The sequence below is a fragment of the Scomber scombrus genome, chromosome 8 (assembly GCF_963691925.1).
Source record: "Scomber scombrus chromosome 8, fScoSco1.1, whole genome shotgun sequence".
NCBI classification, from domain to species: domain Eukaryota; kingdom Metazoa; phylum Chordata; class Actinopteri; order Scombriformes; family Scombridae; genus Scomber; species Scomber scombrus.
Genome location: NC_084977.1, coordinates 13998854 through 14020676, shown reverse-complemented (window position 1 = coordinate 14020676; position 21823 = coordinate 13998854). Strand labels below are relative to the sequence as shown.

General features: G+C 43.2%; 1 protein-coding gene across 2 annotated transcripts; it reads right to left on the bottom strand.

Annotated features, from left to right (window-relative positions):
- Positions 1-725: 725 nt before the first annotated feature.
- On the bottom strand, positions 726-20274 carry shdb (Src homology 2 domain containing transforming protein D, b). 2 transcript variants are annotated; one of them, XM_062424171.1, is made up of 6 exons: positions 19945-20274; positions 17905-18055; positions 14843-15064; positions 6169-6343; positions 5170-5289; positions 726-2220 (listed from the first exon to the last, which is right to left on the bottom strand). In XM_062424171.1, the coding sequence occupies exons 1-6, from the start codon at positions 20272-20274 to the stop codon at positions 2034-2036; spliced, it is 1185 nt and encodes a 394-aa protein (XP_062280155.1). In that variant the 3' UTR covers positions 726-2033. The 2 variants fall into 2 exon arrangements, with proteins under 2 accessions (XP_062280155.1, XP_062280156.1); XM_062424172.1 differs by lacking the exon at positions 726-2220 and having other exon boundaries at positions 6171-6343.
- Between the last annotated feature and the right edge of the window lie 1549 nt (positions 20275-21823).

The window sequence follows — 21823 nt, the reverse complement described above, 5'->3', positions numbered from 1 at the left end:
CCTCTGCTATTTCATTTGGCTCAGTAATGAAAGCAATCCCAGTGCTTTTTACTGCAGCGCAGCCCAAATAATGAGGGCTGCCTCACCCCTCCTCAGCCACACCTCACCCCCAGTCCTCACCCTCTCCCTCCCAACCCTGCTGTTAATGGATGAGGGGAAGCAAATGTGTGTGTCTGTGTGTGTGTGTGATTGAGAATGTGAAACACACAATCTTGCCAAGTCTTTTGTGCCTCTTTTCCTTCTTTCTGTACTGCAAAGGAGTCTATTGTTTGAAATCTGATCAGCTACACTCTTATTCAGAGTATTTTGGTGGTGTTTTCTTTTTTAATCAAACACAAAATGATGTTTCATCTACATAAGTGGTTCCCAACCTTAATTACATGTGACCTCATGATAAATAGCCATGTTGTGACCACTCACATGGAGCTACTTCCCTTGAGTGATTAATTTTTTAAAGGCTTTAAGAGTAAAACTATGCAATATCTCTCAAAAAATAAGTTAAAATCAGCACCACCAGATTAATATCCAGAGCAGTTGTGAGGGTTCAACCCCCACATTGGAAACCACTGATGTTCTTGTAGATCTATATGTAGATTCAACACTCGAGAAACATTTTTTTTTGTGTACAGACAAGGTGCTTCATCACAGCAGGTAAATTATGCAACCCATCATCTTTTACTAGTGACAGAAAATAATGGTCAACATAATAATGAATATAACACAGGCAATAAAAGGTTTTTGCTTGAAAAACGATCCAAATCATTTTTGCAATTTTTTAGAATTGGTCAGACACAACACTGCAACCAGGCAGCAGACATGGGCACACATGCCAGATGGCAAGAATTGAACTCAAATACAACTCACCAACCAGCATGTAATCATTTGGCCAGCTGAAAAAGAAAAATCTGTGATCAAATGTGTAGGTGTGAGAATGTGGCCTAGATTTGCAAAGCTTGAGAGTTTGTCAGAGTGATCCGTTTCCTGATTAGCATCCCTCAGCTCCAAATGTAGCCTGCAGCTCAGCTTCCGAGCTTAACCATCAGTCAGTGAAAAGACAATGACAGCAGTGACAGGTTCTTTTTTACAAACCCAGCATTGTCTACCAAATGCAATGTAGTCAGCCAACAAGAGATACAGGTCAGCAAGGTCAATACTAGTACCAATATAACAGCTTCTCTGTTGCTTACGACAAACAATCAACAAGTAACATGGAGAGGTGTGTCGAGCAAATCCTCAACATACAGCAGCATGACAGTACAGTACAGACTGGAAGAAAATCAACAGAGCAGACTACAGTACAGTACAGGTGTGGCTTTGTGTAGAAAAGCATCTGAAATATCACTGCTGTTGGAAAAACCTTGTATCTTCAAAAATAGCATTGTTGCAAATCATTTTCCAACCTTTATAAAAGGATTTCCCAAGTCCAGGAGTGAAAGAATGTTTCTCATTCTTTACGGTACAATTCAAGTTATTGTTTCTGGTAGAAATGTGAAAAATCAGTAAAATATTGCAAGGTTTTAACCCAACAACAGTAATATTTTATCAGTGTCAATGAGATGTATTTGTTTGAAACAGCAGTCATTTAATCTCAATCTTCTGCAAGTTTTTATGTAAACTGGGGTTATGTTTAGAATATGTGGACTTTCTTCCAGATATAGGTATACTAACTTCCTTTGCATTCCAGTCAGAAAGAAATGTAGAAAGGAAAGGGACAATTTCAGATATCCTGAAGTCAACCCAATTGGTTCAGCAAGGAGATGAGAGAGAGGAGTTCTAGCACAGGTGGCCTAGAATTCAGGTATTGCATTTCATGTGAATCGATCCCTCCGGATGTTGGAGACATTTGGCACAAGTACAACAGCAGTGGTGGGTGAGGGCATTAGTCCAACGGTGTGTTGAATCATCAAAAGTAGTCCAGTTGAAAAAGAAGAGAGCACCGACTCTCCACTGGGAAGATCCTGTCAAACATTCAAGTTTTAAGAGTCCAATCACGATGAAAATCCTGAAAGGTCCAGGAAGAGCGTCCGGGTCAGTCAGAGTGTCTGCACCAGTACAGGGAACAGCAGGGAGAGGTGCTCAGCACCTCGGATTGGGAGTTTGTGTGTAGTGTAGAAGTGGATGACCTCTGGGATGGAGTCAAAGGGCGGGCTGTTCTGTCCCAGCACATACTTGCCATCTTTATATTGTGTGAACTTCATGTGCATGAAACCCTGACAGCTCCTGTGGGGGAAAAAAATATTGAGATGGGGAAGGAGACAAAACAAGAAAGAGAGTGGGAGTGATCCAATATGAAAGCGAAAAAGAGAAGTGTAGAGGAGAGAAATGAGAGATGACATGAAAAGTGGGGCACATAAAACATCATGCAGCCTTCCACACATTCTGACACATAATGACACAGTGGAAATGACAACTTGGATTTATGTTCGCTTCTTTTTTCCTGCACTTTTAGGATGGGATACTAACCAAGATTTAATATCATGTCACAAATTAGGCAGGGACATTATGATGGATGGATGAGTGGTGGTGGTGGAATAGCACATGGGAGGAAAGACAAAGGCAGAGAGAGAAGCAAGCTGGACTGTGAAAGTGGCTGAGCCGAGATAACTACACCGTTTCCTCCCCTTTAAGAGCCAGACAGCCAGGACAGAACTTCCCCTTTAAGGGCCAGTCAGCCAGTCATGATGTATGTCTAATTATAGAAGCAGAGGGAAAGACAAGGGCTGAAACCGGTCACCATAATTATCATTGTTCTAGTAAACCAAACCAAATTTTGAAGAGCAGTGAAACCCAAAAAACTCGCTCTGACTACAAACAGCCAGAACAACAGGCGATTCATGATCGTCCCACTGGCCTCCTGAACAGTTAGAGCCAGACACTTTATCATGTCAGCGCTCATAGTTGACAGTGGGCTTTCATCCAGCCCTGTTTGTTTAGGGGACTCTTTGTATCTCATGGTACATTAGAACCAACCAGAGCTCTTCCATAAATATTCATGTTGGTTTAAACATTGGTAGGTCTGCCTGTGTCAGCGCTGACTCACTTTGAAGTGGCTCTTCACTTTGTCTCCATTAAAAAACCTTCATCCTTCCTCCCATTGTTTATATTAGTGTGTATTCTTAATGTACTGTAGGTGTGGTTCACCTTTTCCAAGGAAGGCCACAATGATAAAAGCACATGGATGCTGCACTATCTCAAAAATGTAGCGGATATGAATTGTTTTTTCACAAAGTGTCCTTACTCAAGGATATACTAGCATCATTGCCATAGTGCCTAAACCAACCTAGCCAGTCACAGCACCCCTATGATGACTAAATGACAATCTATGGCAAATAGTTTCCATCAAATTGGAGACATTATAGGACAATTACAGTTTATTACAACTATGGCCTTTGTGCTCACCAAAGTAATAATGCTGATATCTGGGAACATGACAACATTGCTACAACAAAGTGCAAGAAACACAAGTGTTCTGACAATAAGACAAATGAGCTAAAGATTTTTGCAAGATTATCCAAACCACTATGTTTGGAGATACAACCCAAAGGATTAAAGTGTCCACTGCTCACCTGACAGTTTTTCTCATTGCCGGAGTGACAATAAGTGCACACAAGAGTCTGCATTGTCTTTTTCATTATGTGCAAAGCCTTTTTATGGACTTTCAAGACATACAAGAAAAGCAGACTTGCAAAAACATCTGTGTATGCCTGACACAAGATCACACTCAAGAGTTTTGTCGTCCCATGGCATGTGTGGACTCCAAACATGAAGGACAGCAGACTCAATGTTTCAGACAGACATTTAAAACATGCAGACAATGTCATACTCCATGAACAACAATACCATGAAAAAACATTAGGCAAATTTGGAGTTAAAACCTGAATGAGTGCACCAAAAATTCTGGTAATAATCCGTCATTGCAGTAGGACTGTGTGCATGCAAAACTGTGGAAAGTAAGGAAGTTCAAAGTAGGTCAACGTCTTTAAACCTTAATGGCTGTTTAAAATAATTTTACAGTTTGGCTTCATCTTCTTTTCCAGATATGTTTAGCTAACTGGGAACCGTGTTTGAAACCTATATAATCAGACCGCTCGTGTTTCTTGCCGTGTCTGACTTCTGTTGAGTGATGTTGTGTTCTTGGATTTCCGCTATTAACTTTATGAGTACAATGTTAATAATACTCATACAAATTGTGGCCAAAACAGGGACAATAAAGGCTGTATGAAACCAGAGTTTCCTTTTAAGCTGATTAAAGATCTAAGCTGCTTCAAGGCGGTTCTTTGTTTTGTTAAGACTTTAAGGCTACTCAGTGAAGGGGGATTCCTCCTTCTAAACAACTGAAAGAATGTAAGGTTGATACATTTAGTAGTTTCATTACTTCTTCCAGACCAAACCAACTGTGGAACCAGTGCCAACTGTGACCTTGTTCCTTTGCGTGTGCCCTATGATGTGTGTGTCAAACCCACTCTACTCATGTAAATGAGTAATGCATGAGCTTGTTTATATGTCAGCACAACACAGTGACACTCAGTGTCTCCCCCTCCCCTCCCTCTCTTTCTCTTTCTCTCTCCCCCTCCCTTTCCTCTTTCCCTCCCTGATTCCCTTCTTGTGTGGCCCACAGAAGGTAATTCATATTCATTAGTGATTATGGGGAGGATGATGTGTGCACTGAAGTGTGCTCTACCTGCCTGATTACCACTTAGGGGGCCTGCTGGGGGCCAAGGAAGAAGACCACAGAGAGGGGCCAAGGATGGGGTGAGGACAGAGGGATGATGGGAGAGCAGTGTCAGGCCGGGACGATGGATTGTGGTAGTAATTACAAGGGAGATATTTGACCAGCTAAGCAGTATTGTGCCCTGCAAATGAGTATTGGGAGAGGAATCAGTGCAGCGGTGATCTTAAGTGGGGGTGATAGAGGATGGGAGGGAGGGGGAGAGAAGGAGGTGAGACAGATGGAGAGGTGTGGAGACTACGATATGAGATCAGTAGCTCTGGTGACTTCACACATGCTTTGCACACACTCTGCAGTCACACAGCAGGAAAAAAAGAGAAAAGCGCAATCAAATTATAAAGCGATTAATCTGAGAACAATACTGAAGGTGCTCAGGTGTTTCATTGCTTGTGGTGGTAGAAGGTTTACTGTGTGTGAGTGTGTGTGTGTCCATGTCCTACCGTAGGGACAGGGAGTAGTCGGAGCGGTTGGTCTGACTGTTCCTCACAAGGTAGCTACACTCTTTACACAACGTTAGCAGGGACTCTGCCTCCGAACGTGACAGTGAACCGTGGTACCATCTGATGGACAGAGCAAATTGTTTAAGTGAAATACATATTTGTTGCAATACTAATGAGATTTTCTTCTTCATGACTGAATGCAGGTGCACTGAATAGTTGACAGTGATGGTATTTTTTCTGTTTAAAAAACAGAGCTGAAGACCACAAAGCTCATAACAGCCCTCCCTAATAAGAGATCATTAGGGAGTAATGGGGCAAAATAATCAACTACGACTCTCATCTGTAGGTGTGCACACGTTTGTGTTTGTGTGTTCGACACTGTGTGTGTTGTCTGTGTGCGCACGTGTATGTGTGCTTAAGGGGTGACATGCTTGGATTTCATTAATAAAACGACCCTTCTTGTGCACAAAAACAGCACATAAATTATACCAATGATGTCTGAAATTGCAAGACCACCGTAAATGTTTGTTTTTAATGTTCTGACTTAATTAGTTTTCCTTCTAACCTTCCACATTACTGTAAACTCTGATGAGTGCTGCTTAGCCAAAACACATAACTGTTTCATTTTACGGTGTCCACACCCCTTAATAGATCAAAGTGGTGCAATAAAATTAGTTTTTGCCTTTATTTAAGATGCCTGCTTTCTGTGACTTCACAACATCTTACATTTTGATGTCAACTAATGTCAACTGTCTCCTCGGTACAACTATTAATGTTTTGACATGGCAATTTCTTCACCACATATTACATTCAAAGTAATTAAATTAATAGCAACAGGGACACTCAATCATTGAGTATCAAAAGTCACTGAATATCCAAGCATGTAAACCTTTTAATCAAATTAAACCTTAACAGCAGTGTAGTCTACACTGCAACACATAAAAAGTGATATATGTTTATATAGCTTCCCCGGGTATAAATTAAAGTCAGCATACATACACCTGCTTCTCCAGAGGCAGTGTGGGGTCCACTCTCTCCCCCACCAAAGCAAGGCCTTCCTGTGGCATTCGAAATTTCATTCCCCCTCCTGCCAGTGGGCTGGACCTGGGCCCCGGAGGGCGCAACCGCTCTGTGGGCGATGAAGAACGGTCCCACTCTGCGCCATCAAACTGCACTGTTGGCAGACAGGGACAGAAAAAGTGAGTCACATTATTTACACTCTGCTGTGATCAAAAGGGATTAACCCTCACAGCCAGACTTGGGTAAACATCAGACATCAGGCTATTGCAAAACCATGCATGCAGCAGAAAGACCTCTCATGGATGGCTCAAACTAGAGTACAGCAGGTTTGGGTCTCACAGACTGCAAAACTATCAGAATCAGCACAATTACTATCTTCAACATTTTCCCTCGTGCCAGATGGAGACAGGAAGATGTCATCTTCCATGCCTGGCTGTGGTGCACTTCTGCATCTTCCTGTAGACTACACTGCCCGTAATATTGACTACACAGACTCTACTCTGGTGCGAATTACAGACTGAAATGTTATTTACTCTTTTGTGCCTGATTTTGGTGAAATTCAATCTACAAATCTAGGGATTAAACATTTAATGCACCACAAGCAGTGAGCACACTGATATGAACAAGTGAGAAAGTGCAATTGACAGGGATAGTTGCAATGCATGGTTGATACAAAGGTGGATGTGGTAAGAAGGGAGTGCTTAAACCCTAAAACCCCAGCAGCCAAGCAGTGGCAACAGGCAGGGACAGATGCAGGTTGTGCAGATGCAGGCTGCTGGGGGTTTACGGTGAATGTAGAGCAGATGTAGGCTAACAACCTGGGTCATGTAGGTCATGGCGACTGCACATGTAAGTGTTTGTGGTGGGGTGCTAAAGAAAGGCAGGGTAGGGGGTTGTGTTGGGGGTGATAGGTCACCTTGCTCTCTGACGGGGGGCTCCTCCTCCAGCTGACCCACTGGGGCAGGCCAAGGCAACACCGACAATTCCCTCATTTCTAATGGAGGGGGAGAGCAGGGAGGAGGCGAGAGAAAAGGGTAGCGACAGAGTGAGAAAACAGCAGATGGGTTCGAAAAAAGTTAACCAAAAGCAAGATATGTGACAGACATGGTAATGATCAAGAGGTGAGCCTGAAATCTGGAGCAAGATTTTAATGGGAGGAGGAGAGAATAAGCGAGATGTGAGACGTGAAGAAATAGAAGAAAAGGAAGCCCTTTTGGAAGTGGGAGAGGTGGCGTGTTCAGATGACAGGGATGTGGTGTCAAGAAATGTAGTTAACTATAGCTTCTGTCATGTAGAGAAGTAATATACTCTATCACCTGTCTTTGTAGATAAACAGGTATTTTAGACCCTATATTTACAGTAATTTATAACGTGAGAGACAGCTAAAGAAAGCAAAGGAGATAGGACATAGGGAGGACAGGAGAAGTCAGAGGCTGCATTATTTATAGTCAACTGAATGAATCCACTTTGAGAAATTGTCTAGTAGCGCTAGAAGCAATGAAAACAAAATGTGACTTCATGTGCACTGCAACCCACAGCGTAGTGTGACAGAGGAACTGAGGAGCATGGGGGCAGAATAATGCTCTGTACATTGTCCTACCTGCAGTAGGGGGGTGGCAGAAGGTGCACAGTAAGAGAGAACTGAAAATAGCTCATTATCTACCATGGCAGGCAACCATCTAATGTAACAGAATTTTATGCAGCTTCACACACACATACACACGGACTCATATACATTATGCGATTTGCCAGTTTAACACCGTACATTCAGCCCCCACTCAGAGCGAAAACGGATTACAAAACAAATACAAGGAAAAGAGGGGTGACGTCTTAATGAGCTGACAAATCCAAAGACCCCCCAGGCCCACAACATCAAAGGCCATTTGAACGGGCGTTTGGAAAGAGACCCAGGCTGTAGGGTACATACATGCCTCTCTCCTTCTCTGGTTAATTATTGAACAGACAGACACACTCCGCCACTTTCTCTGGCTCTCTGTGAATTATTGATGCATGGCGCAGTACAATGGCCCCATCTGGAGCGGGCCGCACCTCCGCTGAAGCCAGGATTAAAGTGTGGCCTGGCACCCCTCAATGGGAGGCATGCACGCAAAGACACACACGCACACACCTGACAGCCCTAAACGCTGCCACTGCCACACTCCGCTGCCTACCCGTCACCCCTTGCCACTGCATCACATTTCACACCTCTAATTCTCAAACAAAACTGAGAGAGACACACGGAAAGAGAGAGGGTGTAAATGAGAAGCACACAGACGCAGGTGAAAGGTTACAAGAAAGGAGAGCAAGGATGGTGACAGGCGAGACAATTTATTACAGATCAGAAATGTGCTCAGTCATCTGAGTGAGAGATAAGCTCAGGTCGTGGTGTACTGCAGACAGAGAGGAAAATTCCATCAAGATTCCTCTTGCTCAGTGTTTGGGTGACTGTTGTCCTTAACAACGAATCTTGTCTAGTGTCCTTGAACAAAAGAAGGGGAGAGGATTTCAGTTGTTTCCACTGCCTTATTCATCTATTAAATATTTCTTGATCAACTCACATCTTGAAATAAGGCAAATCACTCAACTTGTTTTAAACCCTTGAGTAGACACAGAGGCGAGACATTAAACAGACCGACAGACCCCTCACAAAAAAGGATTTAGTGTGATGTTGTAGTGATAATAACTCTTGCTTTTTAATTTGCAGGAAGATATCATAATTTAAAATTCCCACTTCCATCTTCTCACCTTCTGTCACAAGCTGAAACTTTCCACACTGTAAAATTGTATCAAATCTCTATAAAGAAATCAATTTTCAATTCAACCGCATTCTTTTCCTGTGATTCAGGGTGACCCAGGTTACTCCTCCTAAATCTGCTGATCTAATTAGCAACCTTGGATTCAGTATTTCTGTTTCTATCTGTCAGAGTGAAACACTGGCAGCTCTCTCTACTGCAAAACGCTCAACACGCACAAAGACACAAAACCATGTCTGAGCTCCTCATTCTGATAACAAAAGGCTGAATACCAAACACACACACACATACACATACACCATACCATGTCACTCATTCACTTGCTGGGAACATCTGGCTCCCATTCACCTCTAATGGGAACCTGTGGATTTGTCATAGACAGAGGGCTGTTAGTACTCTGCTTTGTTCTCAAATACAAGACAATGTGACACATGAATGGTTTACAGATAAAGGCATACTAACACCAGTGCTCACAGCCTGTATTCATGACTTGTACTTCAAATCTACTAAACTGTATCCAGGATATATGCTGAAACAAGGTGGGGTGTTTTTTACATCAGTCCCGTCTCACACTTGAACCCAGCAGATGAAACAGGTGACAGCAATTCAGTAATTTGCAGTCTGACAAAATCTACTGCGCGCCTGGTGCTTCAACTACCTGCTAACAATTACCAGAAATTATCTGAAGGGGAGGGAATGACCACGCTAGGTTTTCAGCTTCATGTTGTGCACAGGACACATCACCTTGAGTGACGGATAACTGACTTTTCAAAGACGCCAGCTGTTTTCTGTGTCCTCTTAATAAGGGGGAGCAGACAAAGACAGTAGAACAGCTTCATTCGTCTATTAATGAAGACATCTGTTTTTCAAACAGCCCTGGCATCCCGTCTTCTTTCTGCACACAAAGACCTTCTGCTGGGCAAAATGGCCCCCATACAGGAAGACAATTAACACCTTATGCCAGTGCAGGAAAAAAAACATGCATTCAATTAAGTTCTCCTTTCATAATATGGATCTGCACCATTTTGATTTGAATCTTAAAGCATCACACATTCTTTAACAATGATTTCTGAGGATTCATTTTCCAGACATTCATTATTTCCATCCCCATGTGGATTTATGCAGTTCTCCCGGTGCTGCTCTGTTTTTCTTCATTTCTCCTCCTTCACCTATCTCCCTCTAAGTGGGGCATTATCTCTCTTCTCGTATTCCCTTGCTCCTTTCCTTGCGTGTCCTACTCTACTTCCATCATCTCTCTGTTTCTCGTATTGGTCGTCGAGAGGGAATCACAAAGGACAGGCCTTTTCATTAATGTCAGTAAAGGAGAAAGAAAAGCTGCGAGAGATGGGGTAGAGAGAGCAAGAGAGAGGAAATGTGACAAAGAGAAAAAAGAAAGCAATAGTGAAAGATAGAGTGTGTGATACAAGGGTCCTTCCACTGTCAGTAAACTGATGAAGAGGCTGGTCTGATGCCCCTAGGGTGTGCTTAGAGCAACAGAGAGCAGCATTACACCAGAAATGGAAATCTCATTTTCTCTCCTGCCTTTTTTCTTAGCCTGCATGTTTGTCTGAGTGCACATATCCCACACAACTCCGACTTAAAGGACCAGTGTGTAAGATGTAGTTGCATATAGTGGAATAGACTTGACAGAAATCAAATATTTGTGAGTATGATTTAATTAGTGTATAATTCCACGAAAATAAGAATTGTTGTGTTTTTGTTACCTTATAATGAGCCCTTAATATCTACATAGGGAGCAGGTCACACTTAGAATAGCCCAGGAAACCTTGTCCTGCCCTGTCAGAGCACCTGTGTCCAAACATCCACACACAGCATATGCACATGCTGGCCATCTGTCAAGGTGTCTTTGCAAGCTTAGCTAAACTGAGCTTTTTGCTTCGGTATTCATTAACACTTGAAAGCACCTTTTTAACATCTAGCTTACAGTGCTATTTGCAAAAGTAAGGATAAAGAAATCAGTGCTGTGCATAGCCTTTAAACATTTACAATATTTCTTTACATGTAGATCCTATATTTTACAATAATAATTTGAAAAATGTGTGTTTGTCCTATAGCTTAGCTTCTCAACTGCTAAAAGTCCGCAGCCATGCTAACAGCTTTGTGAGGCTGTATTCAGTAATTTACCATGTTAATTCTGCTTGTTAGCATGCAAACATTCACTGATTAGCACTAAAAAACAAGTACAGCTGAGGCTGATGGGAATAGCTTTTGGGGTAGGCATAGCCTACGTATGTAGTCATAAACCAAAGTTTAAGACAAACTGAAATTTTGCATTGTTGATGGGGCAACATGAAAATGGTAAATGGACTGTACTTATATAGTGCTTTTCTAGTCATTATGACCACTCAAAGCGCTTTTACACTACATCTCATTCACCCATTCACACACATTCATGCTTTTAGGACAATTACATTCATATTCTAGAGCTTCCCTGTATGAGCCCAGTCCTCTGCTGCTGTCTAATGAGCAGCTGAACTGGAACAAAAGGAGAATAAGGGCTTTGCTCAATGGCACCATAATAGTAATTGCTAAGGTTGGCAATGTTATTCATTCACCTTCCCCAGATCTCCAGCTGATTTGTAGCTCTTATCCTGTGCCCACTCCTCCATCCCTCCGACAGCCGTCATCTGCATCAAATGGCTCAAAGCTCCTTTTTGGGACTATAACACTTACAAATGTGAAGTACCTGAAACATCCATTCATCTCTTCATTAGGTGTGGCCATCAAAGAGCTAATGAAATGGTGCCTTTCATTAGCTCACTAATTGGTGTAGAATGGCTACAGGGTCAATCTCTCATTGCCGGACTGTGCATTGACTTCAAGGAATTAATGACTGCTGTAATTTGAGCTGCATGGTGGCGAATGGTGACGGCTTTCCAACGTTGTAATTAAAACCCACCGGACTGAGAGAGGCCCGTCACGTCCGACCCCTCAGGCACAAGTCAAATGCTTTGGAAGCAGGATTAATTCTTATAGTATTTGAAAATTAGCCATAGCACACAATATTCACCCTGATGATAAGGCATGGATGGAGCGCCATGGTAGCCAAATGGTTACAGTGTGAACAGTCTCTTGTTCAGACTTGCCTGGGGACCTTTGTTGCATGTCATGCCCCTCTCTCTCCCCCTTATTTCCTGTCTGCTTCTCCATTGTCAACTGTTGAATAAAGGCAAAAAAGCCTTTAAACACATTAAAGCATAGATAAGCTGTGAAAACCAAAATCAGAGAGATTCCATCCAGAAGCGCTTGCTTGAATGCAATGCACACAAATCCACATACAATATCCACCATCCTCCCTACACCCATACAAATATCCACACCCATATTTGTGCCAACATGCACCCAACCTCTTCTCACCCTTGAATTTCATAATAATCAGAACTGGAAAGCCTGGTTCAGAATCCGCGTACGTGTCTGTACAGTATGTGCAGGCGCCTGTGTGAAGGTGATGATGAGGCGAGGGCTTTGGCGCTGCTGGCAGATCGCGATGCCCCCCTTTGCCCCCTGTAGCGGGTTATCTGAGTGAGTGTGTCACATTCGTAGGGAGAGGGGGCTATGGCGACAGCCCTGTCACCGCTGCTGTGTTGGTGTGTGTACATGTGTGAGAGAGTGTGCCTATGTTAGTTGGATGACTGATTGCACCCTGCCACAATGGCCCTGACTCCCCCTCCTCTCCCACCGCTTCACCTCGCCACAGCCACCGACCATTAATTCTCCTCAACGCTCCTCCCCTCTGATGCACTGGGCCTCCACAAACATCCAGCGAGCTGCCACCAAACATACAATAACCTTGGACGTCCCTTTATATTTCTCTCCACAGCCTCTTTATCCATTTCATCTGTCTGTCCATCTCTATTTCATATCTCCTCCTCATCTCTGTTTTTTCCTACTCATTCCATCTTTTCTATCTTTCTCTTTCAGCTTCGTTCTTGTCCCCTCCATCTCTCCCCTCCCTCACATGTGGGCTGTGCCTAGCAACACTGAGTGGGGCTGGGAATATGGATTAAATGTGAGAATGGAAAATACTGTTTGTGTGTTTACACTTCAATGCTTTGGTCTGCTCAGACAGACAGCATGCCAGCTCAAGAGTGCTGACTCCAAACGGAAAAAACAAGGGGTCAGACAACTCGAGCCATGCAAGCGTTTTCCTCCATTGCGTTCTAATGGTGCTGTAAGCGCTCCTCCGCGGGAGTACATACTGTATGTGGCAGAGAGAGGAAGTGCTGGAGAGGAAGAAAATGACAGATAAAGCCAGAATGAGTGCAAAGTAGGTGAGAGGTGATATAGGCTTTTAAATTAACTGTCTTGCACCTCCATTCTCAAATAAGTTCCGGTGTCTCTTTGCTGCTTCTCTGGTTAATATAATTTGAGCATGAACATGGTATGAATGGATGTGTGTATGTATGTGTGTGTTCAGACAATTGTGTGCTGACCATGACCCTTTTATCAGCACTGGATCAGTCACGCACATGTAGGCATGTAATTAACTCAGAATGGGAGGGGGGTGGGGGGTTGCGTGGCGGGGGTGAGTCGAGGGAGAGGAGGGAGCGCCGAGGAGGCAAAGTTGATTTATTATGCCATCACCTTGACCTTGGTGACTTGGAGATGCAGCTCAATTAAGTCGACTTGGCCTGGCATGCCTTACACTGATCTACTCCTAAATGACCTATCAGTCTAGTTCTGTTTCTCTTTACCTCACTATCTCTTACTTCCCCTTCACTCTCTCCTTCCAGTTATACTCAGTAAATGGAACATGATGGGATGAGACATGCACTTTCACGACAACTAAAATAATAATCATGCACCATTATTAAAAAAAAAAACACTGCAGATAATGTCATGATTATGAAAGAAATTAAACCAACATTCAGTGTCCCTCCTCTGCAAACCTTTTTACACTGTGCTGCTATATGAAGCCTCTCACGCATAAACGCACACACAAGACATCTCTGTCAATCTGAATGATCATCTAAGAGGTTGCTGTAACTAGTCTGTCATATGTGCAAGAGCAAGATCAATGTAGACCAAGAGGTGTTTAAATGGAGAAAAGTGAGAGAAAGATGTGTCATTTGAACTGAGATAGTAAAGGTCACAGAAGTCTCTGTTTCCTTCATAAAAGGATGTAATGTTGAGGGGGCAGACATTACATTAAAGGTCAGGACAGCTAGATGAGTATTTCAACACGTAGAATCATCAGCTGTGCTCCTGGCAGGGCTCTGACCTTTAAATACAGCCTGGTCTTAAACATTTTCACTAATTCTATTGAATGATTCACTTTAAAAAGAGGTATATTTCGTGAGATACTTTATGGTTTATGATTGGCAACTGACATCAGGAGCTCTCTGTAGCTGATATTGATTCATTGTTTTGCTTAAAGACATGACATTTTAATACAATGGATGATTGCCAATATGGTTGTTTTCTACCGCGCCTTCAGTTAAAAACGCCTTTCCTGCACACTGCTTGCAGCCTGAATTTCAACCTCAACCTTTTAAACCTCTTTTTTTGCTGAATTTTATTCCGGGAAACTCTGAGTATTGATTGAGCCTGGCAGCATGGAGCCAGAAGAACCGACAAAGTATGTGGAGAGGTTGAGACAATGATGTGATTTGCTGCTTCTTAAAACCTTTGAACAGACATGCAAAATAGCCTTTTTATGATGAAGCAGCTCCATAGCCAGATTTTGCTCTTAAAATCAATCCCTGGTCATTTTGACACCAGCAAATCATATCATCAGCATATCATAAGCAAAGACCAATGACAATCCAGTTAATGGAGTATTCCTCCAAATAGGTGTAGGAATGGCTCATAGAGGATGATCGAAGCATCATGGATGGATTGGTTTGGACTTTGCTTTTATAATCATTTTTTCTGGTTACCTGCAAAAGCTTTGGAAATGTGGTCCTTTTTCCACTCCCAGGGTTGGTCGTACTCATCAGCTGGTCTTTCGTCATCTTGTGGCAGCCTGCTGCTCTCTTTGCCCTCCTCCTGAGGTTCTCCATGCACAAAGCCAAGGCGCTGGCCTCGCTCATCTTCGTAGGGGGTGTCATAAAGCTGCACCCCGCCACGTGCCCATCCTCCTCCAGGGCCACGCTGCAGCTCTGTCAAAGCATATGCAAAATAACACAAATTCATACTACAGTATAAACGCAGGCAAACATTCAGGGTTTTGGTGGATGTGTCTCATTTATCCAGTCTGCAAGAAAAACAGGCAACATTAAGCATAAGTATATTATCGCCTGTAGCAATGAGGTTTCCCTGAAGACAATACTGATATTATTCTTTACTACAAGGTAAAACAAAAGCCTGTTGAGCTCTGACATGACTAGAATTAGAAAAGAGAGACAAATGTTGTTTGCACAGCTTGCCATGGGCTCAGAATCTCATATGGGGGGGCTTAACGAGGCCTTGGGCTAGATGCGGAATAGCAACATGGTAGGCAACCCCCCCCCCCCCACCTCTTGTCTATCCGAATCCCAGCAGCAATCTAGCGCGGCTCACCACAGCATCCATGTTGCCTTGTTAACATTTTCATCACTTTCTCAGTAGGTTCCAACTAAGAAATGTTTCTTGGCCCCTGTAACTATTATGTGGAGTCAAATATGGCCATGAGATAAAAGGATCTAAGATTATTGATGCAAGCAAGAGGAGGAAATCAAATTGGCTAATCCATCAATAGGAGCCTCAAAGCTGTAGCAGCAGCAATCAGCATTGGTTCTTTGATATGCTGACCTTAAAAATGTACCCTTTAAAGAAAACAGGTGGTACAGAAGAGGAGAAAATGGGGGGAAAATGAAGGAGTAGGCATCTTTTGTGTCCACAGCCGGCAGACTTGCAAAGGAGGCGCACTCACGTGAGAAGGGAACGGCGCTACGACTAAATGGAAGGGTTCGCTGGTGAAAGGCAGAGGAAAACTTTAACCTTCACACGACAGCACACTCCTATTGGGCGGCCCTGTAGTCACCATGGCGACCGAGTGGAGGCCCTGGGGAAAGGCCCTGAGGTTATGAAGAAGAGGGTGGAGGGAAAATGGAGAGGAGGAGCAAGGCAAGGGAGGGGTTGAAAGCCGAGGAGAGGAGGTGATGGAGTAGAGGAACAGGAGGAGGAGAAGGAAGTGAGGCAGAGAGGAAATAAGGGGAGGGTGATAGAGGAGAAGGACAAGGGAGGGAGGTGTCTGCCAGCGTTTGATGTTAAGTCATTGAGACAGAAGCTCAGTGGGGCTGAATGCTGCTCTACCTGTGTTGGGAACCCGTGGTGTCAGCGGTAGCCTGGAGATGGAGAAGATGAAGGCAGAGAGATAAAAACAGGCATGTAGGAAATAAAATGAGAAATTCATAGGAAACATGATGGAGGAAACACAAGCCGGGGAAGGGGGGGGGGGGATGCAATTTTACAGATAGGTGACAGAGACTGAAGATTGAGGGTGATGATTGAGTGATGACGGGAGAGCTGGGGAGTGTTTAGGCATACAGATGTGTGTCAGAGCACACAGGAACTGGAAACAGAGGCCAGCCTTTTATACTTGAGTCAAACTGAAGAATCATGAGAGTTAAAAACACAACAACTTGAGAGGCAGATGTTGTTTTTTCCCCCATAAAAGTACAGTCTAAAAAGCACACAGGTGTCTTTTGAGGACAATCTTTGTGAGAGATAATTACTATTCCGATCTCACATCTGTCTTTGCCGCTCTGCTGTGTTTTTTAATGAGACAAAAACAGTCTGTGAGACAGACAGACAAAAGCAGGCAGACAGACAGCCCTGGAGTGACAGGCTCAATTCAAAGTAAATGAAAGAGCTGTGACAATACTTCGCCAAATGCTTAGCCATCACCACTGTGAATCTAATCTCTCCAATGGCTGCATCCAGCTGCCACGAGAAAAACAATTCTTTGAGGTTTTTGCAATTACTGTGGACCAGTTGGGCAGAGGAAAAGATGCTCCATTCACTTAGACCTGTGATGATGAACTTAATATGACCACCAAAAAAGCAGCGGACGTGACAACACAGTGTACAGGATGTAGAATTTGCTAAAAGGCAGATAAGACAGACAGCCAGACTCCCGTCAGGGTCCGGGGAGAGCCCTCGAGATGAATCAAGATAGAAATGGGGAAAGCGGAGGGGAGGGGAGGGTATGGGGGGCTTTTACACTAAATGACTGGGACAGACCAGGGAGAGCACTGGGAAAGGGGCAGACAGAGATGTTACAGGAGGAGAGACAAATGGAGAACGATAGATGTGTGCTAGACGATGTGGGAGAAAATCACTAGGGAGGAGGGAGGGTCTGAGAGTGAATAGACATCTATATAAGGGACATTTCGTCAGACTGAGAGCTGCGATGAACTAAAAACACAGGGGAGTGGACAGTGACAGCAGTCCATTTGCAGAACTGTCACCCAAGGGTTAGCAGAACTGTCATTAATCCAAGGAATTAACACTAATGTCTTGAGAATAAGAGCAGAAAAATATAGCAACAAAGATACGTTATTTCATGGATGCAGAAATAAATACACCAAATAATAACTCAGTTTTGAAACAACATCTCAGTGCTGGTTTGGACAGATGATCAATGCCAATAACAATCACTCTATGGTTTATATTTTATTCATGATTTGGTAACCCTGAAATGTAATATAGTACATGTTTGTTTTATGATTTGTTTTGTGTATTTTATGTTTTTATGTAGCATCAGACAAACCTAAATCCTAATTTAACCCTTTGGGGTATCCAGTCTTATACTATGAAAGCATGTCTGATTCATCATTTGTGCGAGTGGTAATGTGGAGATAACAGTTCAAGATAACAAAAAATAAGAAACTACAACACAAAAAGGAAGGAGAAAAAGGAGGGACTGAGACCTAAACTCCATTATGTTCTATGATAACAACATGGCTCACGGAAATGTAGTAATACTGATAAGATACTGAGTGATGAGTCCTCTAACCTGTTATGACTCTCTGGGCCTCATATGGTTCCATGTAGCCGTTGTTCTCGCAGGGAACAGGTCCCAGATCTGGTTCTAGTCGGTGGTCCAAGCGAGCATCGAATGGATCGGAGTAATCTGTGTCCCCTGCCAGCGGAGCAGACGGCACCACCTAAGGGACAAGACACACACTTATTTGTGAAGAAAAATGATTTCTGTTTCAGATCATTAATTTAGAAGAAAAAAAACATCTCCGGCATTTTTTGGACATAAAATAATAAATTGAAACCAAATGAAACATGAATGTTGTCTTGCAAGCACATTCACAAGCTATAATGAGTTTCACTTCCATCCAGCTTTTTGTGAAGCTTCACATCACACTTGAATAAAGCACATGAATGCTCTCTGACAGTCAGGAGAATTCAGTCTGAACTACATGCTAAAAATAAAGGAGTGTTGCACAGACAATAGCTCTTTGGGATTCGAGATGAAGAAAGCAGCACAACGCTTTTCATAAGAAATCACATCTTGTCTGAATGCCACATTAAATATATGTTTGGTTCCAAAGAAAAATGCTTTTAGAGTCTCATTGTTGAACTAATTTGTACCTTTTGTGTGCAACATCATGATATCATGCTGATTCTATGTAGAATATTTTTAGTGTCAATATAATGTTATTGCCTCTTCAAACCATTGAAGAGGACCTATTTTGTATCTCTGTTGCCACATGAAAGCTTTATGCAATGCAGAAAGAAATCACCCTGTCTGATGATGATCAGTTTTTTTATGGCTGGAATAAGGAGGGACTTGGTAGGTTCGGAGCATTTGTTCCTTCATGCAAGCACAGGAGGAAAACAGTGGTCAGCTGGCAAACTGACAGCTACAAAGGCAGCCATATGGTCACTCACTCACTCACTCACTCTCTCACACACACACTCATACACACACACTCACACACACCCCTACAAACACAGGCACCCTTTGGCAAAGTGTTTTTTTGTGTCTCTCTCCCTCTCTGACAAAGGAAATCACTCTAGCAATGCATGCTGCCCAAATTCCTGCTAGACATGTGCATCCCCTCACAAAATTACAAAGTAATCCAATGTTGATTTAGTAACAGGTTATCTATCGATGTACGGGAATCTGCAATGTTAATTAGAGTGCTGATGTTCCCACAGACCCTGGGAAATTAATGAGAGCAGAAGGAGAGCAGGGTAGAGAGGGGAGCTATCGACTGGAGTTAAGACTATTACTTCTATCCACTTCAGGACTTTTGCACTTGTAGCATTTTCCATGAGTGGAGTCATGGATTTAACTGCAGCGATGAATATGATAAAACCCTGAAATACTCCTTAACTAACTCGGCATGTGTGAGCTGAATAAATGTGCAGACCATTTCCTTGTAAAAACCTTCGCTCCAGTCACTCTCTCTCCATAACATCTGTTTGCCTTTTTATATCTCAGTAGCTGTGTATGTTCTCTACAGTCAAACATGCATAGCACAAAAGCAGGACGGCACTGCAGTCCTGATGACACAAACAGCACCACCACATAAATTATAGCTCCCTGTGGCCCTTGACATATCACCATACGGCGCACAGTATATGGCCCCTAACATGTGCTCATGCAGGGGTCTCTCAGCTTGCAAAACCAAACCCCATTTATTATTTATGGTAGGACATAAACTCAAGGGACTGTGACCCTCTCTGACTCAATGGTCCGCTCAAGCCATCAATAATTCTTCCTTCCATCTAAGGAAGAAAATGTACGTGTTGCACCAGATATAATGTGATTTATGTAAACAATGCATATTTGAGACACACATTACCAGCCACTTGCTTATGGAGTTTGATCAATAAAGCTGCCACAGTGATGGGAACAGGCATTAAAGAGAAGTGGGAAAGTACCCCCCCCCCCCTCCCCTTTACTTCATCCCTCCTTCTCACTCTCACCCTCCACTTCACAAGACAGGAGCCACATTAAAATCTAAATTTGTCACCACTTGCTTATTACTCAGAGCACCTACAGTACAAAGACATGCTGAGAAACTGAGGCTCTTACAGGTTCTTGCTGGTCCTCTAAGGATATGGCACTGAGGAGGATCTTGGTGCGCCCCAGCTCCTGGGAGTCCACTTTAATTAGTCTGTGTTTGGGAGATTTCACGTCCACACTAGAGGACTTCATGGGAGACCCATACACAGGGGTGGCAGGTTCAGAAGTCCCAGACTCGCCCCTGGACCTGTTTTCGGACTCCTCATATGGATCTTCGAAGTCCAGGTCCCTCTGGAGCCGGTAGGCTTTAAGGATCTCGCTCTCTGTGTAGTCTGGCGTGGGCGGCTGTGGAGGCACCTTCCTGCCAAAGCTCAGGTAGTCTTTCAGCCACTTTGCCATTGCAGCCCTGCCTCCAAACTGCGTGCTGTGGAGTGAGAGCAGGAGGCTGCAGGGAGCAGACAGAAACAAGAGGGTTATTGCCTGACCTTATTTCTAATGAGATTGTGTGAGCTATGTATTGGACTTGTTCTGAGTGTTTTTCTGATCGTGACAAGTGTTAAAAGCTCTTGTATTGTGTGTGTGTGTGTGTGTGTGTGTGTGTATATACATATATATATACATACACACACATATATAAATACACGCTACCTGATATTTTCCCAACAGCTGGGCTTTACGCACTCCTTTTGTTTTACGCAGGGAGCAATAACATCTGGCAGATTAGACTTTGCCCAAAGGCTGCAATTACATTTCACACCCCAGCAATAAAGTCTGATGTGAACATGCTGATAAAAAAAGGAAGACAAAGACTAGAGATATATATATATATATTAAAGTAACGTAAAATCAGAGAAATCGAAGTTAAATTCAAACTTCTTATCTGCTTTTCGTTTGTAATTTAACCAAAATAGTGTATAATAAGTTTAGTTTGTCGCAGAGTATTTGAAAAGCTGCCCCGCTGAGAATAAGATAATTTGTGTAAAACTTCCCCTCAAAATAATCACAAAAACACTGGATTTAAATGCCAGAGAGCGCAGCGCTGCGAGGGCATACTCACTTAACAACCTTATTCAGTCCTTCAGCCACTTTGGATGCTTTATTCCGCGTTTCTTCATGTCGATGACAAAAAACCGACTCAGAAAAGTGACAAAGCCTTCGAGTGTTCACGCTTTTTATTCCATGAAATGACAAGAGAGAGAAAAAAGAAGAGAGAAAACGGCAGCTTTTCAGGCACAACAAGAGCTGCCGAAATCCACCAGTTCGTCTGACGCCTGACGGTAAAATGTGCGAGTGAAGAGAGTGACTACAGCTCCGAGAGAAGCTAAACCGAGCGATTAAAGGGGAGGTGCTTCATTCCCAGAGGAATATCCTATTCCCTAACGTAGTCAGCCGACCGTTCCCTCGTTGAAATATCTGCACATCACACAGGCTGCAACAAGAGAGGCATCCTTCTTTAAATTCAAAATAACTGCAAGGGGAAAACAAATGAAGAACAGAAACTGGGGGGAAATCAGCTCGCACGAACCTGCTCCAAAGATGTGCATTATTTATTCACATGACATCACTAGAGACCCCCCACCCCCATCCCCCTTGTTTTAGCTTCACATAAGGTTTTTGAAACTATTTTGCCCTTTTCTCCCTCAAATAACGTCTAACTGCGAAAAGCCTGAGGGGTGAAGAAAACTGTGATGTGTCTCCTCATAAAAGGCTTTGGTGGGTTAGGGAAACAGTCACGTTTAGATAGAACAAACAGAAAAACACTCCTTATCCCATACACAAGATGACAAAAGCACTGAAACCTGTCCACTTTGATTGAAAAATAAGCCAGTTGTGTGTGTGTGTGTGTGTGTGTGTGTGTGTGTGTGTGTGTGTGTGTGTGTGTGTGTGTGTGTGTGTGTGTGTGTGTGTGTGTGTGTGTGTGTGTGTGTGTGTGTGTGTGATCCCCTTT

Excerpts from the sequence above, each read along its gene's own strand:
- shdb (XM_062424171.1), bottom strand. The coding sequence starts at position 20,274 with ATGGCAAAGTGGCTGAAAGACTACCTGAGCTTTGGCAGGAAGGTGCCT. Across the intron at positions 15,065-17,904 it reads GGCCCAGAGAGTCATAACAG|AGCTGCAGCGTGGCCCTGGA; the intron begins GTTAGAGGACTC and ends ATGCTTTGACAG. Across the intron at positions 6,344-14,842 it reads CATTTCCAAAGCTTTTGCAG|TGCAGTTTGATGGCGCAGAG; the intron begins GTAACCAGAAAA and ends GTCTGCCAACAG.